This window comes from Nomascus leucogenys, chromosome 2 (genome assembly GCF_006542625.1).
Source record: "Nomascus leucogenys isolate Asia chromosome 2, Asia_NLE_v1, whole genome shotgun sequence".
Classification (NCBI taxonomy): Eukaryota; Metazoa; Chordata; class Mammalia; order Primates; family Hylobatidae; genus Nomascus; species Nomascus leucogenys.
In genome coordinates this window covers 140,534,942-140,561,280 of record NC_044382.1, presented here as the reverse complement: position 1 = coordinate 140,561,280, position 26,339 = coordinate 140,534,942, and the positions used below count along the sequence as shown (strand labels likewise).

At 52.0% G+C, this 26,339-nt stretch overlaps 2 protein-coding genes across 9 annotated transcripts in view; one reads left to right on the top strand and one right to left on the bottom strand.

Moving 5' to 3' along the window:
- Positions 1 to 22,905, top strand: part of SEPTIN8 (septin 8) — a 27,853-nt gene extending 4,948 nt beyond the window's left edge. For 2 of the 8 annotated variants that reach the window (XM_030818666.1, XM_030818701.1), the window contains 9 exons: positions 7,615 to 7,735; positions 8,725 to 8,920; positions 9,253 to 9,439; positions 10,487 to 10,648; positions 11,235 to 11,331; positions 11,510 to 11,678; positions 11,872 to 12,004; positions 12,145 to 12,335; positions 21,538 to 22,905. In XM_030818666.1, coding sequence (XP_030674526.1) covers positions 7,615 to 7,735; positions 8,725 to 8,920; positions 9,253 to 9,439; positions 10,487 to 10,648; positions 11,235 to 11,331; positions 11,510 to 11,678; positions 11,872 to 12,004; positions 12,145 to 12,335; positions 21,538 to 21,703 — 1,422 coding nt within the window. In that variant the 3' untranslated portion in view covers positions 21,704 to 22,905. Of the gene's footprint in view, positions 1 to 7,614; positions 7,736 to 8,724; positions 8,921 to 9,252; positions 9,440 to 10,486; positions 10,649 to 11,234; positions 11,332 to 11,509; positions 11,679 to 11,871; positions 12,005 to 12,144; positions 12,336 to 14,906; positions 17,724 to 21,537 lie in introns of those variants that run through there. The other 6 variants (XM_030818677.1, XM_030818671.1, XM_030818688.1 and 3 more) reach the window with 6 other exon arrangements.
- CCNI2 (cyclin I family member 2) lies at positions 22,070 to 26,339 on the bottom strand. The gene is made up of 3 exons (XM_030818706.1): positions 25,796 to 26,339; positions 25,251 to 25,379; positions 22,070 to 24,376 (listed from the first exon to the last, which is right to left on the bottom strand). Exons 1-3 carry the CDS (start codon positions 26,222 to 26,224, stop codon positions 24,257 to 24,259), a joined length of 678 nt encoding a protein of 225 aa, XP_030674566.1. The 5' UTR covers positions 26,225 to 26,339; the 3' UTR covers positions 22,070 to 24,256.

The window sequence follows — 26,339 nt, the reverse complement described above, 5'->3', positions numbered from 1 at the left end:
CCTCAGCCTTCCTGCCTCTGTGCTGCCAGCTTGGGTTTCAGGATCCCCAGGCATGGCCCCCAAGGCAAAAGCTTTGCCAGATAACCAGATGCGGAGCTATGCATGCAGGAGGGAGACACATCTGCCTGGGGAAGAGACGCCCTCCCAAGGTCTCCATGCCCTTGTGGTAGAGCTGGGACACTCTGTTGGCTTCTTTTGGAGCCATCTGAACCTTCAGAGCTCCTATAAGAACTGGGGCTGGGAAGAGGCAGCAGAGGACGGGGCAAGGGGGCATCTTGGCTCTGCCGTGCAGTTGCCCTACATGTTCTTGGAGCAAATTAGGTATTCTCTTCAGGACACATGGCTTTCAGGTGTTCCCTATCCTAGAGGTCAAATTAGAGGGACAGAACCAGCAGAGGAAAGTACAGGGGCCCATGTCTGCTGGCAGGTGGCTGGCTGTTTTCTGAGAGGGCTCCAGGGCTTGGGCTGCCTGATGCCTGCGGTTCAGGAGGGGCTGTGGGTATGGACCCAAGCCCACTTGCCAGACCTGGCTCTTGGACCTGGGTACAAACCTGACATTCTGCCTGGTGTTGGAGTGAATGGACAAGCAGCAGAGAAGTATAGCAGTGCCACCCCCTTACCTCTGCCAACCCGTATTGGTGCCCATGCATTCCTCCATCCCTTTCCAGCACTGGCATCCATCCTGGGGTTGGACGGAAGGCAGGGGACCTTTGCTGCCCACAGTCTCCCTCCAAGGGTTTCATTTGCCGTGAAACAGAGGCTGCCTTCTCCTGCCAGTGATATCCAGACCACTCGTGGCTTTCCCTGTTACAAGGCAGTGGTGGCTGCCGCTGAAGTCCCTGAGCTAAGTAAGAAAATATGAATGCCTGGAGTTCTAGTACATTGTGCAGCCCAGAGCGCCTTCCCCATCTCCTCTGTGGTGGGATAGACCACTCCCTCTCAGGCAGCACAATAAAGGCCAAGAATGTGTCTGTCCTAGGCCTGGGTGTTGGGGTGGTGAGTACTGGCCCAGCTACCAGTAACTGTGCTCTTAGCTTCCTGGAAATCTGATTTTGATGGCAAAAGTGTGAAACACACTATCCAAATTAATCAGCTCCAGCCTGGCTGGCTGTGCGCAGAAAGGAAAGACAGTGCCTCTTAGTGAGACAGAGAAGCAGAGAGAATGGAGTATTCGGGTCAGGGAATGGTTTTGCTCCCAAAGTTCCTTGTCTTCCCAGGCTGAGTGGAGTAGGACTGGCCTTGTGAGGATGATTGGCAGCCCAGCTGCCATCTTCCTATTACCTTGACTGCCGTCATGTTGGGACCATGGAGGGTGATCCTTGCTTGAATCTTCTCTCAAGTTTTCTGTTGCCACTGTAGGAGAAAGATGCTTTGGTTCCCAGGTGTCCTCTTGATTTGGGACGGGTATATCCTGCCTCTATTCTTCCTTCCTGGCCCGGGGTAGCAGCATACCACCCCCACCCTCCCACATATGTCTCCTTGGTTATTTCCCGTAACCTCTGACCTGGGCTTAGAGGCTTGCTGTGGAATCCTGGGACCAGAGCCGAAGCCTTTCCTGGGAAAATTCCTAGGATTCCTCTCAGGCTCAAGGACAGTTGTGCTTATGACCGCGACCATGGGTTCTGGCTAGAGGCCTGTGCTCTGGCTATTTAAGGCCCAGGCTGCTGGGAGGAACTGGAGCCAGGGCTAGCATAGTTTGTGCCAGGAACATGGGTGGAGAAGGCTCCCAGTGGTCCATTGACTCCTGGGTCCATTGCTCAGTTACTTAATAGGGCCACCCCCAGGGCTGGAGCTCCCCTGGGGAGTGGGCTTCCTGTCTGCCTGACTGGGTGTACAAGTGAGTGGGTACTAGGCATGGGAGCCCAGAGGAAGAAAAGCATCCAAAGTCCAAGGCACTGGAGAACTCTGGAAGGCCTGGGGTATGGGGCTGCTCTTTGTCCATTACTCAGTAGCCAATCCATCTATGGTGGGGTATCCTTTCTACTCCCACTGCAACAACCAGCCTAGTTTGGGGGTTTGGATCACAGGGGCCTTTATTCACCCACAGCTTCCCCAGCTCTGTTGGTTTAGACATTCAGTAGATTTCCAGTTCCTTCTGGATAAAAAACCTGTTTTTGTGTGTGGGCAACCATGAGATGCAGTTTCTTCCCAGATCCCACCTTGTTTCTTGGTAAAAGGGACAGCTCCTCTTGGCTGGTGATGAGGGCTGCTCTAGGAGGCTCAGACAAAGCATTTCCTGATCAGGAAAAGGGCGTCCTAGTTATCCACTGGGCTGCATAACAAAATGCTGTTCTCTACTTTGTCTTGGATGGCCGGGCATGGAGGCACGCAGCCGGCCTGAGAAGTTATTATTTTGGTTGTTGTCTTTGATGTGCCAAAGAAATGATGACACAGAAGCCTGGGGCCTGGCTCAGGAGCCAAAAGCTTGTTAGTGATTAGAGAAGGGATAATGGCCCCATGGAGTTTCTCATTGCATATGTAGAGCTCAGAGCTGCCAACTCTCTCTATCCTGGGACTTTGAAGACATATAGAACACTCACCCCTGTGTGAGCACCTCAGGGAGCTGGGTGTGTGGAATGAGCTAGAGGCTTTGGGTCCACCTCTCTCTGGGGTCCAAGTTAAGTTGTCCCGCCTGAAGGTTTCTCCCCACAGAGCGGTCTGCTGTGGGGCTTCCTGACCTGAGAATGGAGCCTGGCTGCAGGGTCCGTCCAGCTCACCCTCCCACCAGAGCCGGCTTACAGACCAGCAGGCTTTTGGCCCACACCAGCCCCCTGACATGTTGTATTGGGCCCTCATGGTATTCTCAGTTTGTATTGGTTGTCAATCTTTAAAAATTACAGAATTTCACATAAAAAAGATAGATTTCTGGGCCAGGCATGGTGGCTCACACCTGTAATCCCAGCACTTTGGGAGGCCAACGCAGGTGGATCACCTGAGGTCAGGAGTTCAAGACCGACCTGGCCAACATAGTGAAAGCCCGTCTCTACTAAAAATACAAAAATCAGCCGGGCGTGGTGGTTGCGTGCTTATAATCCCAGCTACTGGGGAGTCTGAGGCATGAGAATTGCTTGTACCTAGGAGGCGGAGGTTACAGTGAGCTGAGATCACACCATTCCAGCCTGGGTGACAGAGCCAGACTGTGTCTCAAAAAATACATATATATATGTATGTATGTATAGAGAGAGATTTTTGGGTTCTCTTTAAAAATGGGAAGATTTGGCAACAGTAGATCTGTGTTCCCACAGTTGGCTGGAGTTGTGGAACTGCGGCCACCATGGATTGAGCATAAGCACAGGCTCTCCAGTTCTCTGCCATTCCCACCTCTCGCTCCTTGGGAGCCCCCACACTTGGCTGAGTTAGTGGCTGTCTTTCATCCAGCAGCAGGCAGTGATGTGACTAGAAGCGTGGGTTTCACAGTCATGTTGTCTCCATTCAGATCCTGGCTTTGCTCTCCTGAGCAGTGTGGTCTTGGGCAAATTACACACTCTCTTGATGCCTCTATTGTCTCATCTGGACAATGGGGAAGCTGCTACAGCCTATGTCACAGAGCTGATGCGTGGACTAAATTAGATTAAATTAGGGTTGCGCATAGCGAGCATGTAATACATGTTAGTTATGTCTGTTGTTGTTGCCATTGTTATTAAGGTGCTGCTCCCCTTCACCTGTATATGTTACCTGCCTGGCTTCTAAAGGCATTTGAGCTTAGGCTTAGCCCTCTGAGGTCAAGGATCTGATGTCCTCGTCTTTTCATTGGCAGCCATCCCAGTTCCTGGCACACAGCAGACATGTCCAGTGAGTGTGTGTTGAGTGACTGAATTAATGAGTTGGAAGCCTGCTAAGAACAGGGGAGGCAATGTATCAGAGTGGTTTGGGACAAGAGCTTGGTCTGCTCTCAGGTCCCTGCTCTGCCCTGTTTAGTTCCCTAGCTTCTGTGTGCTTCAGTTTCCTCCCCTGTAAAATGGGGATAATCATGGAGTCTGTCATCCACAGTGAGGAAGGACTAAATGAGAGCCTGGGTGTAAATCACTTGGCTTAGTTCACACATGGTGGTCCTCAATGAGGTGTTGGTATCATCTCAGACGTCCATTCCTTCCTTGGTTGTGAATACTGAGATGTTTTACCTTCCACCCTGTCCCTCCTTTCCTGGCTGTCCTCGCTTTCTCCCTGTTCCTCTGCATCCAAAGAGTTTTACTTTGGATCCTATGGCACTGAAGATGTTTCAGTTGCAACTAATAGATAATACCACTCAACTAGCCTCAGCAATTAAGAGGATATGGCCAGGGGTAAGGGGAAAAGCCCAGAGATAGGGCAGACTCTGGCTCCCTCTTTTCTCTGTGATTTTCTTGGCTCTGCCATCCTGTGAGTGGACTACAGCCTTAGGCTAGCTCCCCTAATGGTCTCAAGATGGTCATAAAGGCTCAACCTGTGTCACTTGCCTGTACCTGCACCAATCATGGGATTGTGCTGATGGGCTCCCACCCTGGGGATTGGAGCTGTGGTCTTACCCACCAAATTCCAGGGCTGGTAGCCACTGGGACACCTGACTTTATTTCTGAGTCATGGTAGCTGAGATGTGCAGGAGGTCCTTTAGAGGCTGCTGGTTCCTCCTAGGTTGTAACCCCACTCAGGTTGGTAGAGATGCCTGGGGCAGGCACCCTGGAGTGAGCATTGCAACTTAGATCACATGTTGATGCCAAATCTATGATCAGGGAGTTGGCATTAGTGAGAGTTACCCCTCGGTAGAGGCTGGAGGTCAGATCAGTCTCCTGGGATCAGGTAACAATACTGCCTCCATCAGGGCCAGTGGCCATTCTATGTGTGTACGTGTGTGTGTGCATGCATGCTCCATAGACTCATACCCCTGACTGGTTCCTGGGGCTCCTAAACAGATATTGCCCCAGATGTGTGGCCCCTGCAATAACAGAGCGTAGCCTGGGCAACAACTTAGGGATGGTGACCTCCCTGTACCCCACACTTCCATAGAGAGAGCCAAGCTGTGTGCGAGGAGGCCACTCTGCAGTTGCTGTGTGTGGATAGGTGGTTTATGTGAGACCCGCCCCAACAACCCCCAGTGCTACACTTAGCCTCTGGAGCCTAGAACTGTAAGAAAGGGGGAAAACAGGAATGGAATGGCCTCTGCTTCTCAGTAAGTGCTCTGCAGCTGTGTGTGTGTGTGTGTGTGTGTGTGTGTGTGTGTGGTTTCCAGACACAGCTGACTTGGTGGGGTTTGGCGGCAGACTACAGGATGTTGGATTGCATCCTGATTGTGTCACCCCTTGGAAGAGGAGGATGAATAAACACATAGCCTTCTCTGCAAGCACAGCACGCCTTAAATTTTGGAGATTTTCAGTCTTGCCTGAAAAGAAAAAAGCTCTAGACTGACTGTTGTGTCCTCCATTTGATCCTCAAGCTGCCACAAGGAGGTGGAACAGAGACTAAATAATGAAGCCCTGTGTAAGGTGGGCAGGTGCTCTGATGCCATAGCAGTTGGAGGCCGTGTTCAGTAACTTATAAATGGTAGCATTCCCCAGCATGCTGGGCATAGTAATGGGAGGGAGGGAAGAATAGAAAACCTGACTGCCCCAACCTGCAGCCAACGTCGAGAAGCTTATAGAATAGGTGGAGAATCGAGATGCATTAAAAAAGGATAACCAGTAGTACTAGGAAACAGGATAACTGCCAAGTGAGGGGTCTGGAACATAAGTGCTTCGGGGCCAGGTGAGAGCAGGTGCCAAGGAAAAAGTAGAGTAGCTGTAGAGCCCAGGGGAGGGGCAGAGTTTGAAAAGGGAGCTCAGAGTTACCAGCTGGGCTGGAACCAGGCCAGTGAGGGAGGCCTGGAACACCATGCTAAGGGGTTTGGACCTGACCCAGCACCTCCTAGGCTTCATTAGATACTTTTATGTGGGCACCAATGAGAGGAAGCTGCCTTTGGGACCTCCTTGTCCAATTATATTTGCAGCCCTAAGGAGATCTGGGCTTGACTGGGGAGATTGGGACATGATGCTTTGGGGCTAGGTGATGGGGAGAAAGGGTCAGCTATAAGAAAAGAGGCTCTGTTGAGAGAGAGTCATGGGAGAGAGCAGGTTTAGGGGTAGCCCTGACTTGTTTGAGGGGATAGTACAACTGCCCAGAGGGGCCATGTGGGGTCTAGGTTGCCAGCACCCACACTTGGGAGTCATTGATGCAAGGCTGCTGTGGGGAGGTAGACATCAGCTGTGGAGAAGGTTGGGTTTGAGTGCCAAGGTTCTCTGGTTGGGAGGGAAGGATGGCCAGAGGGGTTCAGGCCAAGGCAGTGGGCTGTGGCGCAGGTCAGCTGCTTAGGTGCTGAAGAGATGCCTCTGAGGGGCAGGAGTCAGGGCCCCCCGTCCGTTCCTGACCCCGAGCCTGTATCCGCATCTGCACAAGGGCTGCCACTGGCCCTATCTCCTGGGCTGTCCTCAGCTGGACCTGCTTCCCCACCCTGTGGGTATGGGCGGGAGAGACTCAATCTGCTGCCCCTTCCTCTCCTTCCTCTTTCTAGCTGTCTCAGGGCAGTGGGGCTCAGGAATGGAGGAGGCATGACTGCACAACATGGAGCTGTCTAAGGTCTGCCCTCCAGAGGGGCTGAGCCTGGGAACCTTCCCTCGGGCAGCATTTTACCCCATTCCAGGGAGTCAGAGAAACCAGCCACACAAGTGGGAGTGTGACCATGACCCTCTGCTTCGGGTCCTCGTGGTTTCTTTTTATAGAGCGGTGGGCCAGCTCCAGTGGCCCCAGCTCACTCGGGACCTGCCGCTCAGCTCTCTTCTAAGGCCAGGCCTCCACATTCTCACCCGGAACCTTCTGTCTAGACAACCAGGGCTGAGATGGGGGTGGGAGGGTGGCAGGAGTCAGGAGCCAGGAGCTGGGGGTCTCTAGAGAATACCACTGAGGCAGAAGGGAGGAGGCCTCAGAGTCTCGGTCCCTTTGGAACCCACCCCTGAGCCCCACTGGGGGGTTGCCTGAGTGAGGGCCAGCTCCTTTAGCAGGGTCCATGCATGAGTCCCACACTTGGGTGTGTGAGGAGCAGGTGTGAACATGGAGGGCCACGAGCCCAGCTGATAGAGGAGGCCCCTCTGAGGGAGCATGCTTGTGAGGGGCTTGGACCAGACGTGCGCCTGCTTGAGTCCCGCCTCAGTGGGAGGGCCTGGGAGGATTAGGCAGGGGCAGCATCCCCCTTCTTCTCAGAGCTGGCTGCAGGAACAGACACACTTTCCGATCTGGGCCTCTGGGACCATCTGGGGCCTCCTCCTGAGTAGGAAAACAGGTAGGCCCTTATGGGTAGCAGCCACAGCCCCTGGGGCCACCTATGCCAGGAGACATGGAGCCCTCAGCCCACGCATCCCTGGCCATCCCAGGTGGAGCAAAGCTATAGAGTGGAAGGGCCTTTCCCCCTGGGGGCATCGGGCTCCCTCTGGGGAAACTTGGCCTGGAGTTGGTGCTTGGGTGTACTCAGGGTGTGTCTGAGATTTGTTGAGAATTCAGACATCCCGCGGGGCTGCTTCGCTGTTTTAACTCAGATTTAGCGCCCGCCCCCACAGCCTTGACCTTTCTTCCCCAGTGGGCTCATGTCTTGCTTTATTTCTCTCTTGGCAGAATGCAGAGCCAGAGCCCCGGAGCCTCTCCCTGGGCGGCCATGTGGGTTTCGACAGCCTCCCCGACCAGCTGGTCAGCAAGTCGGTCACTCAGGGCTTCAGCTTCAACATCCTCTGTGTGGGTGAGTGTCAGGGCCTGGCCTCAGACAGAGGGTGGGTGAGAACCTCCTGGGAGAGGGGGTGCTTCTGGCCCCCTATTGAGCTGCAAGGGGGCTTCCCAGGCAGAGTGAAACTTTGGGGGTGTCAGGATGAGGATTTGGTTGGTGTCTCTGCCAGAGTCAAGGGTAGAGTTAGAGTCAGGGCCTGACGCAGTGTTGTCATGAAGAGTGAACCGGATCGGGCACATGAAAGTGCTTTGTAAACTGTGGGTGTTTATCACAGAGATTTAGGTTCATTTATTCATTTGTTTGTTCATTTAAAAAACATGTACTCATTTACTGCTTCCTACCCTGTGTCAAGGACATTATGGTAAACAGCTCTGCCCCTCATCACCATATCCTATGGGAAGTGCTCCAGCACGCATATGAACAAATACAGCCGCAAGCAGAGAGGCTCTCGGAGGTTCCCTGGGACTCCCAGAAGGGCACAAAGTGCTCTGCTGGTCCCTCTGCAGGTGCCCTTCGGGAAGCAGCCCATCCTGACTTCCCCCAGCTAAAGCCATGTGGAGCTAGGGCTGTCTGGGGCGCATGGGTTGAGCCACTGGTGGCTTTAGACCCTGGCCCTCTTGGTCCCATGACCACCCTGGTCCTGGGAGGGGTGTTGTGTAGAGCAGGTTATGTGTGAGGTGATTGGGTCTGCAGTGGTGTCTACACAGCTGCCTGGCTCTGCCTCTTCCCTGCTCCCTGAGGAAATACATCACATTTCACACACAGCTATGTCTTCTGTCCAAGTCCACCTTTTGGCTCTTCCTTCCACAGGTTATTTCTGAGGCCACAGGAAAAGATAGTTCCTGGGGAATGGGGGTGATGAGGGATGGGGTGGGCGGCCTGCCCCTTTCTCTTATCCAGGGGGAGTGGATGCCTGAGCCCTGCCTGGCCTAGCCACCAGTCAAGGACAACCCCAGTTCTAGCCTGTGACACCCACTTCTTCCCCTCCTGTCCTCACCGCCCAGGGGAGACCGGCATTGGCAAATCCACACTGATGAACACGCTCTTCAACACGACCTTTGAGACTGAGGAAGCCAGTCACCATGAGGCATGTGTGCGCCTGCGGCCCCAGACCTACGACCTCCAGGAGAGCAACGTGCAGCTCAAGCTGACCATTGTGGACGCCGTGGGCTTTGGGGATCAGATCAATAAGGATGAGAGGCAAGAGGCGGGAAGGGCGGCCCCACCCAGCCTCCTCCCACCCCACCTACATTGGCCCCCATACCAGTAGCCCAGCCCTCACACTGCAGGGGGCCAGGGAGGGCCTCTTGGGGAATATCTGAGGCTCTGTGGTCACCAACAGACCAGTTACTCCTTCAGGTGTCTGGAGAAGGGGTCAGCTGCCTGTATCCAGTCAGGGATCCTCAGGCAGAAGCTGTTCCCAGAAAGAAAGGCCAGGGGGCAGCTCAGGCTTGGCCCTGAGCCCTGAGCCCCCCAAGCCCCAAGCCCCTGATCTGAGCTGGCAGCCTCCTGGGTGATGGAGCTGTCTGTAGTTACAGGCCCATAGTTGACTACATCGATGCGCAGTTTGAAAATTATCTGCAGGAGGAGCTGAAGATCCGCCGCTCGCTCTTCGACTACCATGACACAAGGATCCACGTTTGCCTCTACTTCATCACGCCCACAGGGCACTCCCTGAAGTCTCTAGATCTAGTGACCATGAAGAAACTAGACAGCAAGGTATCCCTGTCCCCACCCACTGCCACAGGCTCCATAGTTTTCTGCTGTGATGCGATGTGGTGGCTGCCTCATGCCTGTCCGCCACGGTCCTCAGGAACCTGGTCGGGGGCTTGTGGGTGGCCCCCCATTGGCTCGGTCCTCTCTCTGTCTTGCATCTGTCCGTCCTGCTCCAGTGGCCCCCATTGCTCTGGGCTCGTTCTCCAGAGTCCTGTGCCCTGGGTCTGACCCTGAGCCCCTTGCTTGCAGCTGAATCACTCTCATTCTCAGCCCTGCTGGCCCCTCCCGCTTCCGACAGTGTTTGTTCCCCTTCACTCCAGGGAACCTCCTTTCCCATCTCAGCCTCTTCTCTGCTCATTTTCTATCTCTCAATTCCTAATTTCTAGCTCCTTCTTTCATTTCCCCCTTCCTCCCTGACATAAATGTCCTTTGGTTCCTTCTGAGCCCATAAGCGAGAGGAGAGTTAAGGCCCAGAATTGGGATGTGAATGAGGGGTGGGTACTGCAGGGGTAGAGAAGGGAGGCAGCTCCATGGGAAGGACTGGAAGGGCTGTGCATCTTGAAGGGCATGTGGCCCCACATCCCTTGTCAGCTCTCATGTGACTGCCCTCCCATCTCAGGAGTTCATTTTTATTGTGAAAAACGGGATAGCCTGGGCCTGGGAGATTTGGGGATCTTCTTATGGCTACTGCTGATGGGTCCTTTTACCTGCTTAGTGGGGAGCACAGCCCCCCACCACTCCTTCTGTCAGGCCCCAGGCCAATTAGGACCTTCAAAGCATTGTGGGTCAAAGCTGGGTATGCCTAGGGGGACCAGTTTTGGGGCTGGATGGTGATTTGGGGGAACCAGGGCAGTAAGAAGCACTGCAGCCAATTGTTGAAACCCATCAGAATGGCCACAGGTGGCTGGGTTTGCACTATGGCTGCCCGTGGGAGTGGCTCCATCTCTCTGGCCTCCTTCCCCCTGCCCAGGGATATGGCCTGGGCATGGCATGGGAACCATTGCTCCAAAGAGCCAACCAGCCTGCTGTCCCCTCCCCTGATCCTGGCAGGTGAACATTATTCCCATCATTGCCAAGGCTGACACCATCTCCAAGAGCGAGCTCCACAAGTTTAAGATCAAGATCATGGGCGAGCTGGTCAGCAACGGGGTCCAGATCTACCAGTTTCCCACGGATGACGAGGCTGTTGCAGAGATTAACGCAGTCATGAATGTGAGCGTTGGGCGAGGGCCTCAGGGCCCTGGGGCCAGAGGGCGAGGAGCCGGCACAGATCTGACACAGCCCCAGGAGACTCTTGTTCCCCAGGATTCCAGCCTTAGCTTCTCCAGGACAGAAGGGTGGGCATCTGGAGCTGGCCAGTCCTACATCTGTGGGCAGGGGACAGGAGGAATCTGATAGTGGGCCTACACTGGGGACCCCAGGTTTGGGTGTCATAAGATCTGGACTCATGGAGGAGCCTGGAAATGGAAGGAGTCCAGCAGGCTTAAGGGTTTGGGAATCTGGAAGGGAGCCAGGCTCACAGGTCCTTTCAGGGAGCTCTAATGGCCCCTGGGAGGCCTGAGTGCTGAAAGAACAGCCTGGAGAATCAGGAGCACCAGGGAGGGGGTTGAGGGTTCAGCCCACTCTCCTGTTTGGAGTTCTGGGACATTTCTTCAGAAGAGAGCCAGGAAGTAAGCATCTGGCCCTGGAGCCTTTGTTCAGGTCTGGCTGCCCCTCCCTAGGACCCAGGGGCAGGGAGGGAGAGTCTCCATTAGTCTGTGTCAGCTCAGGGCTTACGCATACCCGGGCCCCTTTCCAGGCACATCTGCCGTTCGCCGTGGTGGGCAGCACCGAGGAGGTGAAGGTGGGGAACAAGCTGGTCCGAGCACGGCAGTACCCCTGGGGAGTGGTGCAGGGTGAGTGTGGAGGGGAAGTGCATCCCCAGCTGGGGGTAGAACTGAGTCCCCTGGCCTGCCCTGCTGCCTGTAGTACCCTGTGCTGTTTCCTCCTCATGCCCACCTGCATGCCCACCCTGACTCTGGAGTGTGCCCACCTGCATGCCTGCCTGATACCCCACCGGCCCTCTGCTTTCAGTGGAGAATGAGAATCACTGCGACTTCGTGAAGCTGCGGGAGATGTTGATCCGGGTGAACATGGAAGACCTCCGCGAGCAGACCCACAGCCGGCACTACGAGCTCTACCGGCGCTGCAAGTTGGAGGAGATGGGCTTTCAGGACAGCGATGGTGACAGCCAGCCCTTCAGGTGACAGCCTGAGCCAGAGTGAGCCTGTCTTCACAGCTGTGGCCAGACACACCACCCTGGCATCTGTTCCCTGAGGGACCCCAGCATCCTCTTACCCCTCTTGCCAACATGATTCTAGTTCTCTGGCTCTGTCCTGCCCTACCCCATTCCGTCATAATCCCATCCTTGGCCTCTCTTATCTGGGTCTCTACAGCCTTCAAGAGACATACGAGGCCAAGAGGAAGGAGTTCCTGAGTGAGCTGCAGAGGAAGGAGGAAGAGATGAGGCAGATGTTTGTCAACAAAGTGAAGGAGACAGAGCTGGAGCTGAAGGAGAAGGAAAGGGAGGTATGTGCCAGGCTGGGGGCTGGGGTGGGGAAGCTGAGGGAGGGAAGGCCTGGCTGAGAGTAGAGGTGGGGGTGCCTTCCTGGCCCAGGCTCAAGCCCTCCTCTTGCTCCCCCCATCTTCTGCCCCCTTTCTGATGCCAGCTGCATGAGAAGTTTGAGCACCTGAAGCGGGTCCACCAGGAGGAGAAGCGCAAGGTGGAGGAAAAGCGCCGGGAACTGGAGGAGGAGACCAATGCCTTCAATCGCCGGAAGGCTGCAGTGGAGGCCCTGCAGTCGCAGGCCTTGCACGCCACCTCGCAGCAGCCCCTGAGGAAGGACAAGGACAAGAAGAAGTAGGTGGCAGGCCGCGCCTGCGCTGGCTCCTCTTGCTCCTGTGGGCTCTTGCTTTCGTTCTTGTCCCCCACCTCCCTTCTTGCTCTCTTGCTCGCCCTCTCTTGCCCCTTTCCTGTTTAGTTTTCCCTCATCTTCAGTGGCTCTCCCCCCAGCTTTCTTGGTTGCCTTTCTTTTTCTTTCACTAGTGATCCAGTGTCTCGCCGTCTGGATGGCTCTCATACTCATGCAGTCTCGCTTGCACAGGCAATCTTGTGCTCCCGCTCCCTCTCCCTTCTCCCTTTTTCTCTCCTTCTCTTCCCCCTTCCTCCTCTTCCCCCTACTTTCTTGCTCACCCATTCGCTCTTCCATAGCCCCCTTGGCAGCTGTGGCCCTGCTGCAGTGTGGTGAAGGTGGGGCTGCACGGCCGAGGAGCAGCCCGGAGAGGGTGAAGCTGCAGGGCTCTGGGAATGCTGGGAATGGTCTTTCAGGTCAGGGGAGGGACAGGACCTGGGAATGTCAGCATCTCCAGCCAGATTCCAAAAGCCATGGTGGTTTCTGCTTGGACAGCTGTGGCGCATCCCTCCTCAGTCTGTGGGGCAGTGATGTGGGGCCCATATTGGCTGGCAGGTGGTGAGGGAGAACCGCAGGCACTCGTGCCAGCCAACACTGGCCTCCTGGAGACTGTGGTCACCACACAGCTGTTCTGAAGGGCCCGCAGGGCTGAAGGGAGGAAAGCAGCTTCCCACAGGGGCTCTGTGGGTTCTTTTGGGGAGAGAAGCTGCCCCTCAAGTAGAGGCTGGAGTTGTTCCTGCAGAGTGGAGAGAGGAGAGAAAGACTGGATGGCAGGGAGGCCTTTCCCAGCACCAGGAATGCAGTCAACGGAGTAGTCAGGTGGGGACAACTCTGAGTCACTTCTCCCTGGCGATCTTCATAGCCTGTTTCCACACCCTTAGCTGGAGTCCAGATGTCCGGGCTTCTGGGGCTCACCCTCGCCCACCCACCTCATTCACAGCCATGCCACATCACACTGTGGGGATCCCATCCATCCCTGCTTCTCCCTGCCCCAGCCTATCTTGGGTAACATCCTTCTCTTGCCAACCTAGGAACTAAGCAGGTGAACCCATCCTGGCCCTCATTCTCGGGATCCATTTCCTCCTGGGATATTTGGGGATGTGTATGCCCAGGCCCTTCCTTCCTTGGTGGCAATGGAGCCTAGCCATTAGGGCCATGAAGTGCGTAGTTAGCTGTGGCCCTAAGCTGTTGCTTCTAGTGTTAGCCCTGCCCCCGCCCCACCCCCAATATGGCATTTCCTAACCACATGTGCACACACGTGCACGCACACTGTCTTTCTCTCCTGTCCCATCTCACATACACAGTCTCAGGCACATATCTACCAGCACACAGTACACACATGCACAGAGGCACACAAACACATACCAAGGAAAAAAAACTCAAAGGGCTTCTTGCTGGGGGAAACGGGGACAGAACCAGGCATTTCAGAACTGGTTGCCAAGTCTCACTCCTAAGGTCTGTCCTCTGCTTCAGGACAGACCCTCTTCCTTTTCGTAGTCTCCCTCATCCTGATGCCCAGTGGCCCCACCCCAGCTGACAGTGCTGAGACAGATGTGCCCCTGCCTGTCCCCAGGGAGGACCCCAGCCCTGCACTCCCCTCAGCTGTGAATTTCCCCTCTGCTCCGCGTTTGCCTCCAGCCCTGCTCCCACGCCCATCTTTTGGCTTGGCGAGTGTGGGGGCTCTGCAAGTTGGAACCTGTGTAGATTTCAAGCTGGCAACTCAGAAATTGGGATTTTCCTGGGAGGGAGCGGGAGTCTATGACCCAGGTGCTGGCACCCAAAGTGACTTTGCCCTGCTTCCTGCCATCCTGTTAAAGAAAAGGTAGCCAGGATTCCCTAGGAAATAAGCTGTGGAGAAACCACTCAGAAACTGCAGACAGGGGTCTGTGGCCAGCTCAGGGTCTGAGGGCCGGTGAAGGTGGGTGCAGGCAGGCTGAAAGGACACCAGCACAGCCCTTGGGATGGGGGCTTGTCACTAGTGTCTGGTCTCCCTGCTTTTCCCACACGGCCTGGGCTCCATGATATGTTCTCCAGGCCTGGGCCTAGAAAACAGGTCTTTCCTGTTTTCTGGACCTGTTAGAAAGCTTCAGTCGGTTTGGTCCCTGGGAGAGAAAACACTCTTCCCATGACTGCTCTGTGGAGGCCAGAAGTGGGGTAGATGGGGTGACTGGGAGTACTCCTTCCTGCCGCCCTGGTCAGGGGACTAGTGTGAGTTGGGAGTGCATTTTTGGAATGGGGGCAGGGGTGTTTTTCATGACCATTTATTTGAGTGGTTTTGATTGGTTATACATACTCTTTAAATTTGAATCCAAATTTTTTGCAAAATTACTTCCCAATCAGATCTTGACCCTTAGCCCGGGACGCCACAAACTGAAGTGAATTCTCTGCTTTGCTCGTCACAAATGCCGAACTGACTGCCCTTTTGCAGTGTCCATCTTGCTGTCTTTTGCTTCTATTTGATTTGGTCTGCATATCTTTTAATGTGTCTGTTTTTGTTTTGTTTTATTTTTATTTTTCAGTTAACGCACGCACAGACTTACATGTCAAGAGTGGACTTTAGACTTTCATGTGTTAAGTTGCTTGAGTTACACCTTGTGACCCTTCTCCCATAACATGGTGTGAGGACGGACTGGGAGCCGGTACAGACTCCAGTGTTTACAGCCTTGCTTTCCCCCAACCGACCCTGGCCCCAGGCTGCCCCGGGCCTGGCGGGCAACCCCTCTCTATGCAAACATGTAAAAGCCATGAATGCTGGAATCCAAAACTGACGAGGTTTATTTTTTTCAGAGCCAGTGGCTGGTCTTCCATTTACAGTGTCACTATTCCCTGACGGAGCTGTTATGTGCCGCTCTAGCGAAGGCCCCAGCCGGGATGCTAGGCCTAATTGTTCAGCGTGGAGATGGCAACTCACGTGGTGCCCTAGGTGCAGCTGCGTGGTCTGGTATACATGCTGCAAAATTCACCCAGTTCCCCTCATTTTAATTTTTCTAACCTAGAGCTTAATTTTAATAACTTTAAAACACTTCTAAATATTTATTTTGGCACCAGCGTCAAGACAAATAATATCCTCTCCCATTATTTTCATAAGTAACACAGATTCCCTGATTTTTAAAAACTAAAAATACAGCTAAACCTTTCGTATGTATAAAGTACTCCTATCATATACAGGGAGAGGTGGGTAATAAACTTCCTGTAATGACAGTGTTTGGCATTTCTTTATGGATGGAATTGGAACATGAACAAGACCATGTCCAGCGTTTTTACTGTGAATGTAAATGGAACAGCAGCCCAAAGCCGTTGTCTGTGCCCCAGAGGTGCTACCTATAAACAGGGACCAACTCCATGTGTATGTGTTAAGTGTTTGACTCCAATTAAGACTCCCAAGCGAATCCTGCATTTTCCAAACGCAAAAAGTATTCAGTGGGAAAAAAGTTGTTACCTCAAAGTCATTGCTTCTTTCCTGGCTGGGTCACAGGGTGAAGAGATGAAGGTGTCTGATGTATATGGACAATTAGGGAAAAATGAGCAGCAAAGGAGCTTTCCCCTTCAGCTGCACTCTAAAGGGGAACATTTTAAGGAAGTACTAGCAGCTTTGATTCTTCTATGCTCCTGTTGGTTTACAAGCCACCAAGAATGTCAGTGTTGAGAATATGGCCTGGTAAAATGGGAGATGGAAAATGACTGGATAAAAGGAAAGGTAGTTTTAATGTTGAAGCACCGTGCTGGGCACTGGAGCTACCCAGAGGAATCCACAACGTTCCCCTCAAGGAGCTCACAGTCTAGCGTACTCCCTGGCTGGAAGCCTCAGGAAGCCGTGCTAATTTATTGTGGAATTGGTAGTTTGCTTTTCATGCCCGTCTTCCTTCTCATGACCATTTCCCCCTTTCTGTCTGGATTGCATTATTGATTTCCAGGACCAAGTCCTGGCTTCCTCCTGCCTTCCTGAGATGATGTTCTGCTCAGGGAGAGGCGGAGGGGTGAGCTGTGTGTGTCCACTGAGGCACGGCCAGGAAGAGGCAGCCTTTACCTGTGAGGGGCTCCATGCTCCAGCGGCAGAGCAGGTTCTAGTGACAATTCTTCAAGTTTTTATGCTATGACCAGGGGTGGATCTAAATTTTACGGGGCTGAAAGCTTGAATTATTTAGCAAGACTTCTTTAAGAAAAACAATGTTAATATAAAATTAGGTACAGGGTCTTGGAAGGGGCCCTGAAGATTAAGCTTCCTTAGCTTCACAATAAGTCCACATCTGGTTGCAATTGAAAACTGATGCTTCAGTGAGGGTATCTAAAAAGGTAAACTGGCATATCCAGGGCAAATGTGGACTGCCAGTGGCTCATCTCTAGGGTAATTTTATGTCTGAAAGTATATGCAGTTGGGTCAGAGCATGACCTTTAAGATAGCCTCTCTCAGCTAACATATTTATGAAGATGAGGCCTGGTGACCCAGCAGGTTCATTGGATACGTAAGAAATGAGAATTCCTGGTTCATGGGCCAACCTGGGACTCTGGAGTGTGCAGATTTGGCCATTTGTCCATTGTGACCTGCGGGTTGCACCCCGCGTATACTGAAAGGCCATACTCGTGGCTGGCTGCCTCTGGGCCTAAGCCTTCCCGGGATCTTCAGGGACATTTGACAGACTTGCGTTTTCTGGTCTGAGCTGCCTCCACAGGTCCCTCTAGCAAGCCTCACTGCACCTCTCCCCTGCTGTTTGTGTTTGGCATTTTGTCATCTTTAGCTGAGATCAAATTAAACCTTGGTGCATAAAGTGAGCTTAAAACTTGCCACTGTTTAATAAGTTAGCCCCCATAGAATGTGACCCTGTCTGCAGAGTCTCATTTACCCCTCTTTTTCTCACTGTCATTTGTTGGCATTATCAGGGCTGTCTTACAGGATCATGTTGCCATTTACTATCATGTCTTTCATAAACCATGTTTGTTTGAGGTGGAAGAATCACCATATAATTTGTTGCGCGAACTGGGACCATTGAGAGAGAAAGGGGATGCTATTAATTACATCAGATCAAAAGGCATAAACCAGACCTGTCCCAGGCCACTGGGGATATATGGTCTTTCTAGTTGTGGGTACCCAGATCTAGGTGGTAATTGTGCATACTGACTGCATATATGTTTGTGTATGTCTAAATGTGGGCTCCCTGTTAAGTGGGGCTCATGGAAACGAGGCCTGAGGAAGTATGGCTTGCTAGTCTGTTACGTTAACATGCTTTTCTAAAATTGCTTCACGTGTTAATTCATTTACTCCTGCATTCATTGACTGTTTTTGTTCTTTTCCATTCACTTTGTAATTTTTTTTTCATTAAATTTTGCATTTATTTTGAGTTTTTGTGGTGTCTTTTTTGGGCAGTAGCTTTTCTGATTTAACAAGTTTCCTGAGCCCATTAATCTGCTACAACTGTGGTAAAATACAGCTTGTCTGCTCTTTGAATTTTGTGGAGGTTGATCTACTTCTGTAGGAATTGTTTTAACAGGAAACCCTGCTACAGGCATCTGCGAAAGGCTCTTAGATAGGTGGGGGATGGAGGGAAGAGTCACAGGAAAGTCACAGGAAGGTAAAGGGGCAGCCTGTGGTCCACGAATCTTTATTGGGCAACTGGGTGCAGGACATGAGAAAAGGGGCACCTGCCCTCGAGGAGTGTTCCTCCTTAGCAAAAAGGCTTGCCATGGGACTAATATTCGAGTGCCAGGACCGCTTGGAACCACATTACATGCATTAACTCCTCTAATCCTCATCCTAATCCTATGATTAGGGACCATTCATCCCCATTTTATAGCTGAAGCACAGAGGTTTAAGTAATTACTCAAGGTTACATGGCAAGTAATTGGAGACGTTGAGATTTGAATGCTGGTAGTCTGTACCCTTAATTCCTGAGCTACACCTGCTCCTTGGCATCTCAATGGAATGATGGAAGAGTAGTGGAAGTGTGGCTAGTGTTAAAGTACACAGCCTGATGGTGTGGGCTGGTGGACCTGAGACTGTTTTTTAGAGGTAGAAAGCCCTAGGGGACAGGCAAAAGTGGCTGAGGAAGGGCAGACTGGTGGTTGAAAGAAGTGGTAAAAAGTACATGGGTTTCTTTTTTAAGGAGCTTTCTCCATTGAGTACTAGGTAGATTTGGGAAGACCAAAATGAGAAAATGGGGATCCCTGCAGGGAGAGTGGTATGAACACATCCCTAATGCAGGCATAGCTCAGTTCAACTTGTGGGAAGGCAGGCAGCAGGGAGGCGAAGTATTCACCAAGCTTTGAAGGACAGAGACTCTCCAGGAAGCCAGGAGGAGGAGGGCCTCCTAGGTGGTGGAAACATCAAATGACTTGGCTCATTCATTTCAGGGAAGTACTGTGTGGACAAGTTTAAGACAGGTCCAGGATGCTCCCCCTGCCCTGTTCCTCCCTGAGCCCACCTACCTTTCTTTCTGCCATAGCATCTGCCTCTGAGCTTTTTCCATCTCCATTTTGTTCAGCCTCATTCCTTCACCAATCCCTGCCTTTCTATAGGTGGGGTCAAAAGGAAAATGGATTGTATCCATGCTTCTCCCTGAGAAATGTTTCCCAATCTCTGAGTTGAGGTGGGATAGGAGTTCCTAATGTCAGAAAAGAATATTAGAGGAAAGTAGGATGGGACCCGGGGCCCCACAGCAAGCTTGAAAAGCTCATAAGATTTTTTAAAATCCACAAGTGGGACTTTGGCAATACAAAAGTGAGCTTCCCTATAGAAGAGTTCTATCATTTACAGAAAGCCAGAGCAGAAGGTTGTCTCTTACTCCAGTCCTAGGACTCACATGTCTACCCTCTGCTTTCTCCAAGAGGTTGAGTTGGATCAGCTCTCGGAATCTAGCTCACATCCAGAGCCACTTGGTTAAGCAGCAGATGTCTTCCAGCAGTTTCCCCAAAGCCTGGGATGCCCAAACTGGTATGGGCCCTCAGGATGTCCTCCTGTCTCATGCACTGTGGTCCCACTTGCACTGGAAGGAAAGAGGCAGAGGGCACTCACGGCCACCACTGGAAGCTGTGAGCAGCATGGCCTCAGCATCTCCATCTGTAAAATGGGTTCTGGACTAGAGGAGAGTTCTTGATATGACCTAGGAGATAGTGTTCCAAATGTATCTGACTCTCGCAAGCCTAAATGCATGGTAGCTCAAAATAAGATTCATACAGGATTGGAAGCAATTAAAGTTTAATTTTAACAAAAACGCCAACAAACAAAAGTGTGTCAAGAAAAAATACAGATGTATACTAACTCTATAATATAGACAATTATAGTATATCTGGCCCTTGACCACTTTGCACCTAGTAAATCTTTCCCCTCCCACCCCATAGCTTAGCACATTTACACAAACGCACCCCCCCCCAAAAAAAAAACCCATAGTTCACAGTGGAAGACTTCACAAACCACCTCTGAATGTGTGGCTCAGTCATTCATGCCCCCAACACAACTTACACAGCCCCAGCTGGCATCTTTGTCAGCTGCACTCCCCTGCTTAGAGAATGGCTCTGTGGTAGCACAGCATGAGAGAGGCAGCTGGTTCCTCCTCCTGGCAGCACTGTGGTTGGAGCAGGCTTGGCCTCAGAACCTGCTCATCCCAACAGAAAGCATTCAGAGCTGTGCCTCCCATCACAGGTGTTAGCCTATAATACCCATTCATTAGCACAAAATCCCTCTAGTTAAACTAATAACTGAAACCACTTTGCTTAAGAGTAACAAAGGAAAGATATACCTAAAGCTTGCTCAAGTTACATTAAACAAAGCATACTTTATAATCCAGTCCTTGTAAAGGGAAGACATAAGTCATGGCCATGGTTGGGTAAATGTGTCTGCAGAGACTGTCCCATGTGAGGAGTGGCAGGAAGGGTAGTTGGGACTGGAAGCACCACATATGTGTTTGGGATAAGCCTGGGAAGTTGGAAGGACCTGGCCAGCTCTGGCAGGTACAGCAGCAAGAACTGGTCAGAACTAGCCCCAGCCCTTCAGCCCTGAGCCAGGCCTGCCTCTTGGTCTCATATTCCAGCACTCTCAGGGGCCAATGCCAACCCTTGCTAAAGAAGGAAGGTAAAACAAGCTGCCATTTGAACATTCATTCATACTCCCTGGCTTCAGGCCCAGAGGATAAAAAGGGAATACAGGGTCATGGTCTGTCAGACCACCCTGACCTCTACTGACCCCAGCCTACCTTTCCCCTCTCCCCTTTATTTTTTTTTCCAAGGGCTCAGTTGGGAACTTTTTCTCAGTTGCTCTTCTAGAGCCACCTTCCCTTTTTTACAGGATTCATAACAAGCCAAAGAACTCATGGTAGTCCAAGCAAGGAGGTTTCACATTATGCTCTCAAGGCCCTGGGGTGGAGGCAGAGGGGCTAGTTGGCAGGTGACACAAAGTTGTCTGTGCAGGAGGATGACTGAAAACTTCTCAGTTGCTGCATTACAAGTTCCTTGCAGCAGCTGTACTGCATATCACCAACCTGTATTAGAATAGAGTGGCCATCTTCAAGCAGAACCATCGTACATTCTAATAAATTGGCAATTGAGTGTCAAAATGTTAGCATGAAGCAAGTTCAGGAAGGTCCAACCACCCAACTAAGGACCACTAATCCTACCATCTCAGGGACATCCATTTCCAACCTCAGTAAAGTTGTCATTAGCTTAACTATGCATTCCATCCTAACCTATCTGTTCTGAGGGATTCTGACACACCCCTCTCCTCCTCGTGCCCCCACAATGCTTGCCTCATGGTACCCCTGTACCTGGTACCACACACTCGTACAAAGGAGAGGTGAAGGAGTTTAGAATTTATGCTCCCCAGTATTAAGCTCAGGGTTGCTTCCTCCTAAGCCAGACATCCCCCTGACCCCCCACAGTCGTTTTGGCTACAAGGGCTCCCATTGAGATAAAGATTCTCTCACTCAGAGACCACCCCCATTGGTCCAGTGAAGGGAACCCATGTCCCATGTCAAGTGCATAGAGCATGACCAAGTGTGGAAAGCCTAGCCTTTGGGCAGACTCTTTCCAGGGTTATGGCCAGAACATTTTCCAGAGGCTACAAGGGCAAAGGGTACCCGTTTGGGGTCTGAGTGCATCAGCTAAAGGGGCAAAACACAGAGCCTGGTCTGGGGCAAAGTTGATGTCTACCTGTGCTTTCTTTAGCAGATCAGATATAGGAGCACACCAGCCGGGCATGAGCCTCTCCAGCTCTAAGGTGATGATGACCAAGGCCAGTGTGGAGCCCTTGAACTGCAGCAGCTGGTGGCCCGCCATACAGTGCTGCAGCTGCCTGGTCAGGGATGCGACGTGGAGGGAAGGATTCCTCTGAGGCAGCAGCTCCAACACATGGGGCCAGCTCAGGACCACCAGGGCATGGAACTGGAGACCATGGTTTTTAATGTTAGAACAGAAAACCCGATACTTTTCATATATCAATGACCAAAAGTGCAAACAATTTAAATTTCCATCAGGGAACATCAAATGTTGCCCAACCCTTTTCATTCCTATCCATGGCTCCGTAAGGGGCTTGAGGCTTAATGCCCATCCTGTGGCCAAGCTGAGCTTCCACTCCGAGACAAAAAAAAAAAAAAAAAAAAAAAGAGTCTGCTTTGTGACATCATTGTTATGAGCGGAAAGTACCTAGGTGACAATGTTTCCATTCTGAAAAATAGAAACATACTATTCAAGACCAAGCTAGCAGAAAAGTTACTTGTATCTGCTAATCATAAGAAGAAACTCTGCAACTTGGCAACAGTGGCCAGTTTTCATAATGAAACAGCCTTTAGTAATTTAATCTTCATGCTTCATAACAAACCAAAACCCCATGAGATTTCCACATTGCATAATTTTGCCTTACTAACAGAATCATATCCTTAAGGATGACCATCATTCCCCCAACTAAAACAAATACAAACTAATGTATGATATTTTTTTAAGTGCCAGATCAATATGGTCTAAAGCCTCAATAAGGATTGTGTGTAGGTGAATAAAGACAGCTAAGTGAATGTGTGTAAAGTGTAGCAAAAGCAGACAGATATTTATGTACAGTATTCATAGAATGGAAAGTTAAATATTTTTGCAGTGTGTATTTAAAAGAGAAACTCACCATAATAGTGCCGTCTAAAAATCTTTGTAAAGTTAATTTAATGTCCTTTAGAAGTGGGAGTCTGGTGGAACTGTGTTGGATTTAAGATACCTTTTCACTCTTCCGTATGTCATGAGCCTTGTGGGTCACCTCACTGTGGTGCATGTGCAAGGGCGTGTGCACGCCTGTGCTTTGCCGTCCTATGTTGTAAACAGCTGTTCCAAAGGCACAAACGAGTTTAGGGTAGACTCTGTAAACACCTCCTTACTCACTATAGTCAAGAAGTCCAGCGGCGTCCCAATATAGAGGTCCCAGTGCAGTCTGTCCAGAATAGCCAGCTCCATCCTCAGCAGCTCATTCGGGGAATAGTCAGAGCCATAGTGCTTTGTGAAGTCTTTTACTTGTGGAATAAACTGTAAAAAGAAAATAAAGAGGCCAAAGCCCTACATCATGTCATAGTAGCTTTTGTTTTCTTATCCATGGGGACTGGGCATTCATGACCTTAGTGGAGTTGTCTTCCTGTGGCCTGCCACAGAAAATGCTTCTGAAAGAAACACTAAACCAGATCTTGGCTGTCAAATCCTCAGGTAGTTATGTAGGGAACATCACATGGTCCCCCTCTGAAACCGGGTCTTGATCCCCCAGCTGCATGCTGGCTCATACCCAAAGTGCTTTGGAGGCTGGGGCTGTGCCATCTCCCCTGTTCAGCTGCAAGAACTCACCCCAAGCTTTCCAGGAGCCATGGGTTCTGCCTATCCCTATTCCTGATCCCTACCATGGGTACTGGGCATAGAGAAAAAAACTGTGCTTTTGAGTTTCCTAGTCTGTACCAGACACATTGATAAAACCTCCTATGGGTTTTTCAGCATCACAACTGCAAACACATTTCCTTCAACCTTGATTGAAGGTGGTTCAGTTCTGGAAAAACTATGGCTTTTCCCACAGAGGGACTAATGAGGCTTGTCTATGAGTAAACATTCAAGTACTAAGTACATTAAAGGCCTGATCCTATGTTTTTAGATAAACAGAAATATTACTATAACCTCCAGAAAAAGGGTCACTTGATTTTTAGTTGGACAAAAGCAACTTGGGCATTAATTCTATTCTAATAAACAGGAGTTTAAAACATTTTTATTGAAGGTTTGGAACTGGACACACAACTTCTTCCCTGCCTCCTCAGACCCAGAGATCAGCTAAGGGTGACCCCTGTGGCAATGGCAGTGATTTCACCATCCCCAAACTGGGAGAAGTTGGAGGGAGGTAGGAAAGTTTGGAAAAGGCATTAGGAGATGATCTCCTCCTGAACAGATGCCACAGTGAAATTCAGCCATCCAGCCATGCCTGAAGCGCTCATGGGCCCCTTGTACTTTACCCCCAGCACATGGCCCTCCTGTCCCTCTCAGGGGTCCCAGAGTTCCCAAGGACCAGCTTCATTGACACAGCCAAGTCTTCAAGTCTCAAGCAGCTGTCTTAGACGTAATTGCTTGGGGTGGATGTTAAGTCACATGGTTTGGGAGGCCTTTTTCCTTGCTGAACAGCAGATGCCCCTGCTTAGAGAGAGGTAGCATCTGGCATCAACCAGTGAGGCCAGATGTGTCTGTCAAGAGTTCAGGTCTCTAGGTTTGGTGGGCCAGGACAGTTCAGCTGCTCTACTTGTTCATTTGTGTAGTCTCAAAGCCTGACAAGCCGATGCAAGGGATAGCAGAGATGCTGGCAAGTTGGCGACTTTTCCAAAACATCCACCATACCTAAGGGCACAGACCTATCAGGAAACTGGAGTCCTCCAATGTTACACCCCTATACCTCAAGTGCAGCCCAATGTGGACTTCCAAGGATGCATACCTCCTCTTCTTCATTAACTTTTGCAGCAAGCCTCAAGGAAGTAATTGTGGCGCAATGCAGGTATTTCTCTTTTACCTGCAGTATGGAACAAACACATTTGAGCAGAATATGAATGCCAGAAACAAACTGAAAAGCATCTGTGTTTGTTTTCTTTTATATACTTTTTTGACACGGAGTCTCACTCTGTTGCCCAGGCTGGAGTGCAGTGGCATGATCTTGGCTCACTGCAACCTCCACCTCCTGATTTTGAGCAATTCTCCTGCCACAGCCTCCTGAGTAGCTAGGACTATAGGCGCGGGCCACCACGCCTGGCTAATTTTTGTATTTTTAGTAGAGACAAGGTTTCACCATGTTGGCCAGGATGGTCTCCAACTCCTGACCTCAGGCGATCCACACCCCTTGGCCTCCCAAAGTGCTGGGATTACAGGCGTGAGCCATTGCGCCCAGCCGTTTGTTTTAATAAGCTTTTTTTTCCCCCCATTTTTAAAAGGCTCAATTTCTCCACAAGACAGAATGTTAGTGCCGTTTTTAGAACTGACCAACGAAGATGCTCCTGATTTCAGAACTGCAGATGACTGGGCAGTATTCCTTCATTTTGGGACTGACGGGAGGTGGGAAATACGGCACCTTCTCAGGGATCCCAGTCTCATCCTAGCCTCAAGCTGCCCTCGACAGGTCGAGACAAGCACATCCTACCTCCTTACACAGGAAGCCCTTTCCCAGCTAGGTCCTCTCACGCTCCCCAAGTCCAACCCTGATGACCACATGACCCTGAGACAGCCAGTGTGGGATGTGGAGAGGTTCCAACACCAGCTCTTCCACTCGGAGCAAGTTAGTTTATACACCTTGGTTTGAGCATCTGGAACCCCTCACCTCTCAGGCAGGAATGGGGAGCAACGGTTAGTTTCTTCTCTCACCATCTGCCACCGTCCCTCAGAGGCCTCCCTACCTTCACTGAAATCAGGAGGCGGCCGAAGATGGTAAGGGCCAGGTTAAAAGTGGACTGGGAGAAGTAAAAGGTGTTCTGAAGCCGCAGGAGCCACAGCACGACTTCCTCGAAGGCGTCGCAGATTTCATCCTGCAAGGAGGAAGAGCAGGTGGAGCGACGAAGGTCGCTAGCGGCCATTCCTGGTCCCCCAGCAGCTTAAGGTGCGGGGTGGGGGGTGGGGGCAGTGAGAAGTCCCTTCTCCTGCAGGCCCGCTGGCAGTAAGCGCCCCCCTGGCGCTGCGGCTCACCCATCACCCCCACCCCTCGCGCCCGCTTTTCGTCGTAGGCTGAGTTCCTTAATTCAAACAGGCCCTCTTCCGAAGGCCCTGCTAGCAAGACGCCCTCCTAGAGAGAAGCTGGTGGATCCAGCCTCGTGCCTCTCGTGAGGGGCCACACCTGGGGAAGGGCCCGGCCTCCAGGTGCAGAACGCCCGAGCGCGGGTGCAGGTGGAGGCCACATCCGCCTGCCGTGCACGCGCGAGGAGGGCCACGCGGCAGGGACGGGTACCTGGGGTTTGCCGCCCAGCCACAGGCGCGCCTCGCGGTCCTGGGCCAGCTGCAAGTGGCAGAGCAGCCGGCGCTCGTCCAGGTCGCCTTCCAGGTTGCGTGGCTTGCGGGACTGTGGAGCCGGCCGCGGAGCTTGCTCTGGGGAGGCGGCGGGGACCAGGTCTGCGGTTCTCCCGGCCGGCGCCGTACCGCGCCGGGGCCGCAGGGGGACTGCTGCGGACGCGGCGTGGAGGGAGGCCGCTCCGGGCTGGCGGGTCCCAGGGCACCTGCTCCGGTTGCTCGGGGGCAGAGGGGCCTCCCCGGGAGACGGCGGGAGAGGAACGCCCAGGGCTGCTTCCTCCAGACCGACGCCGGGACGCCCGCCTGGGCTCTGGACGGCGCTGACCTCTGAGCTCGACGGCTGCGACGGGGGCTGAGCGCCCGAGGCCATGTCGTGAGCGGGATCCTAAGTCTGAGTCGCCGCTTAACCCGGCATTTTATAACCCAGCGCCCGGAGCACTGCAGCCTGGGGCGCCGCCGGGGGAGGTGGGGAGGCCGGCTCGGTG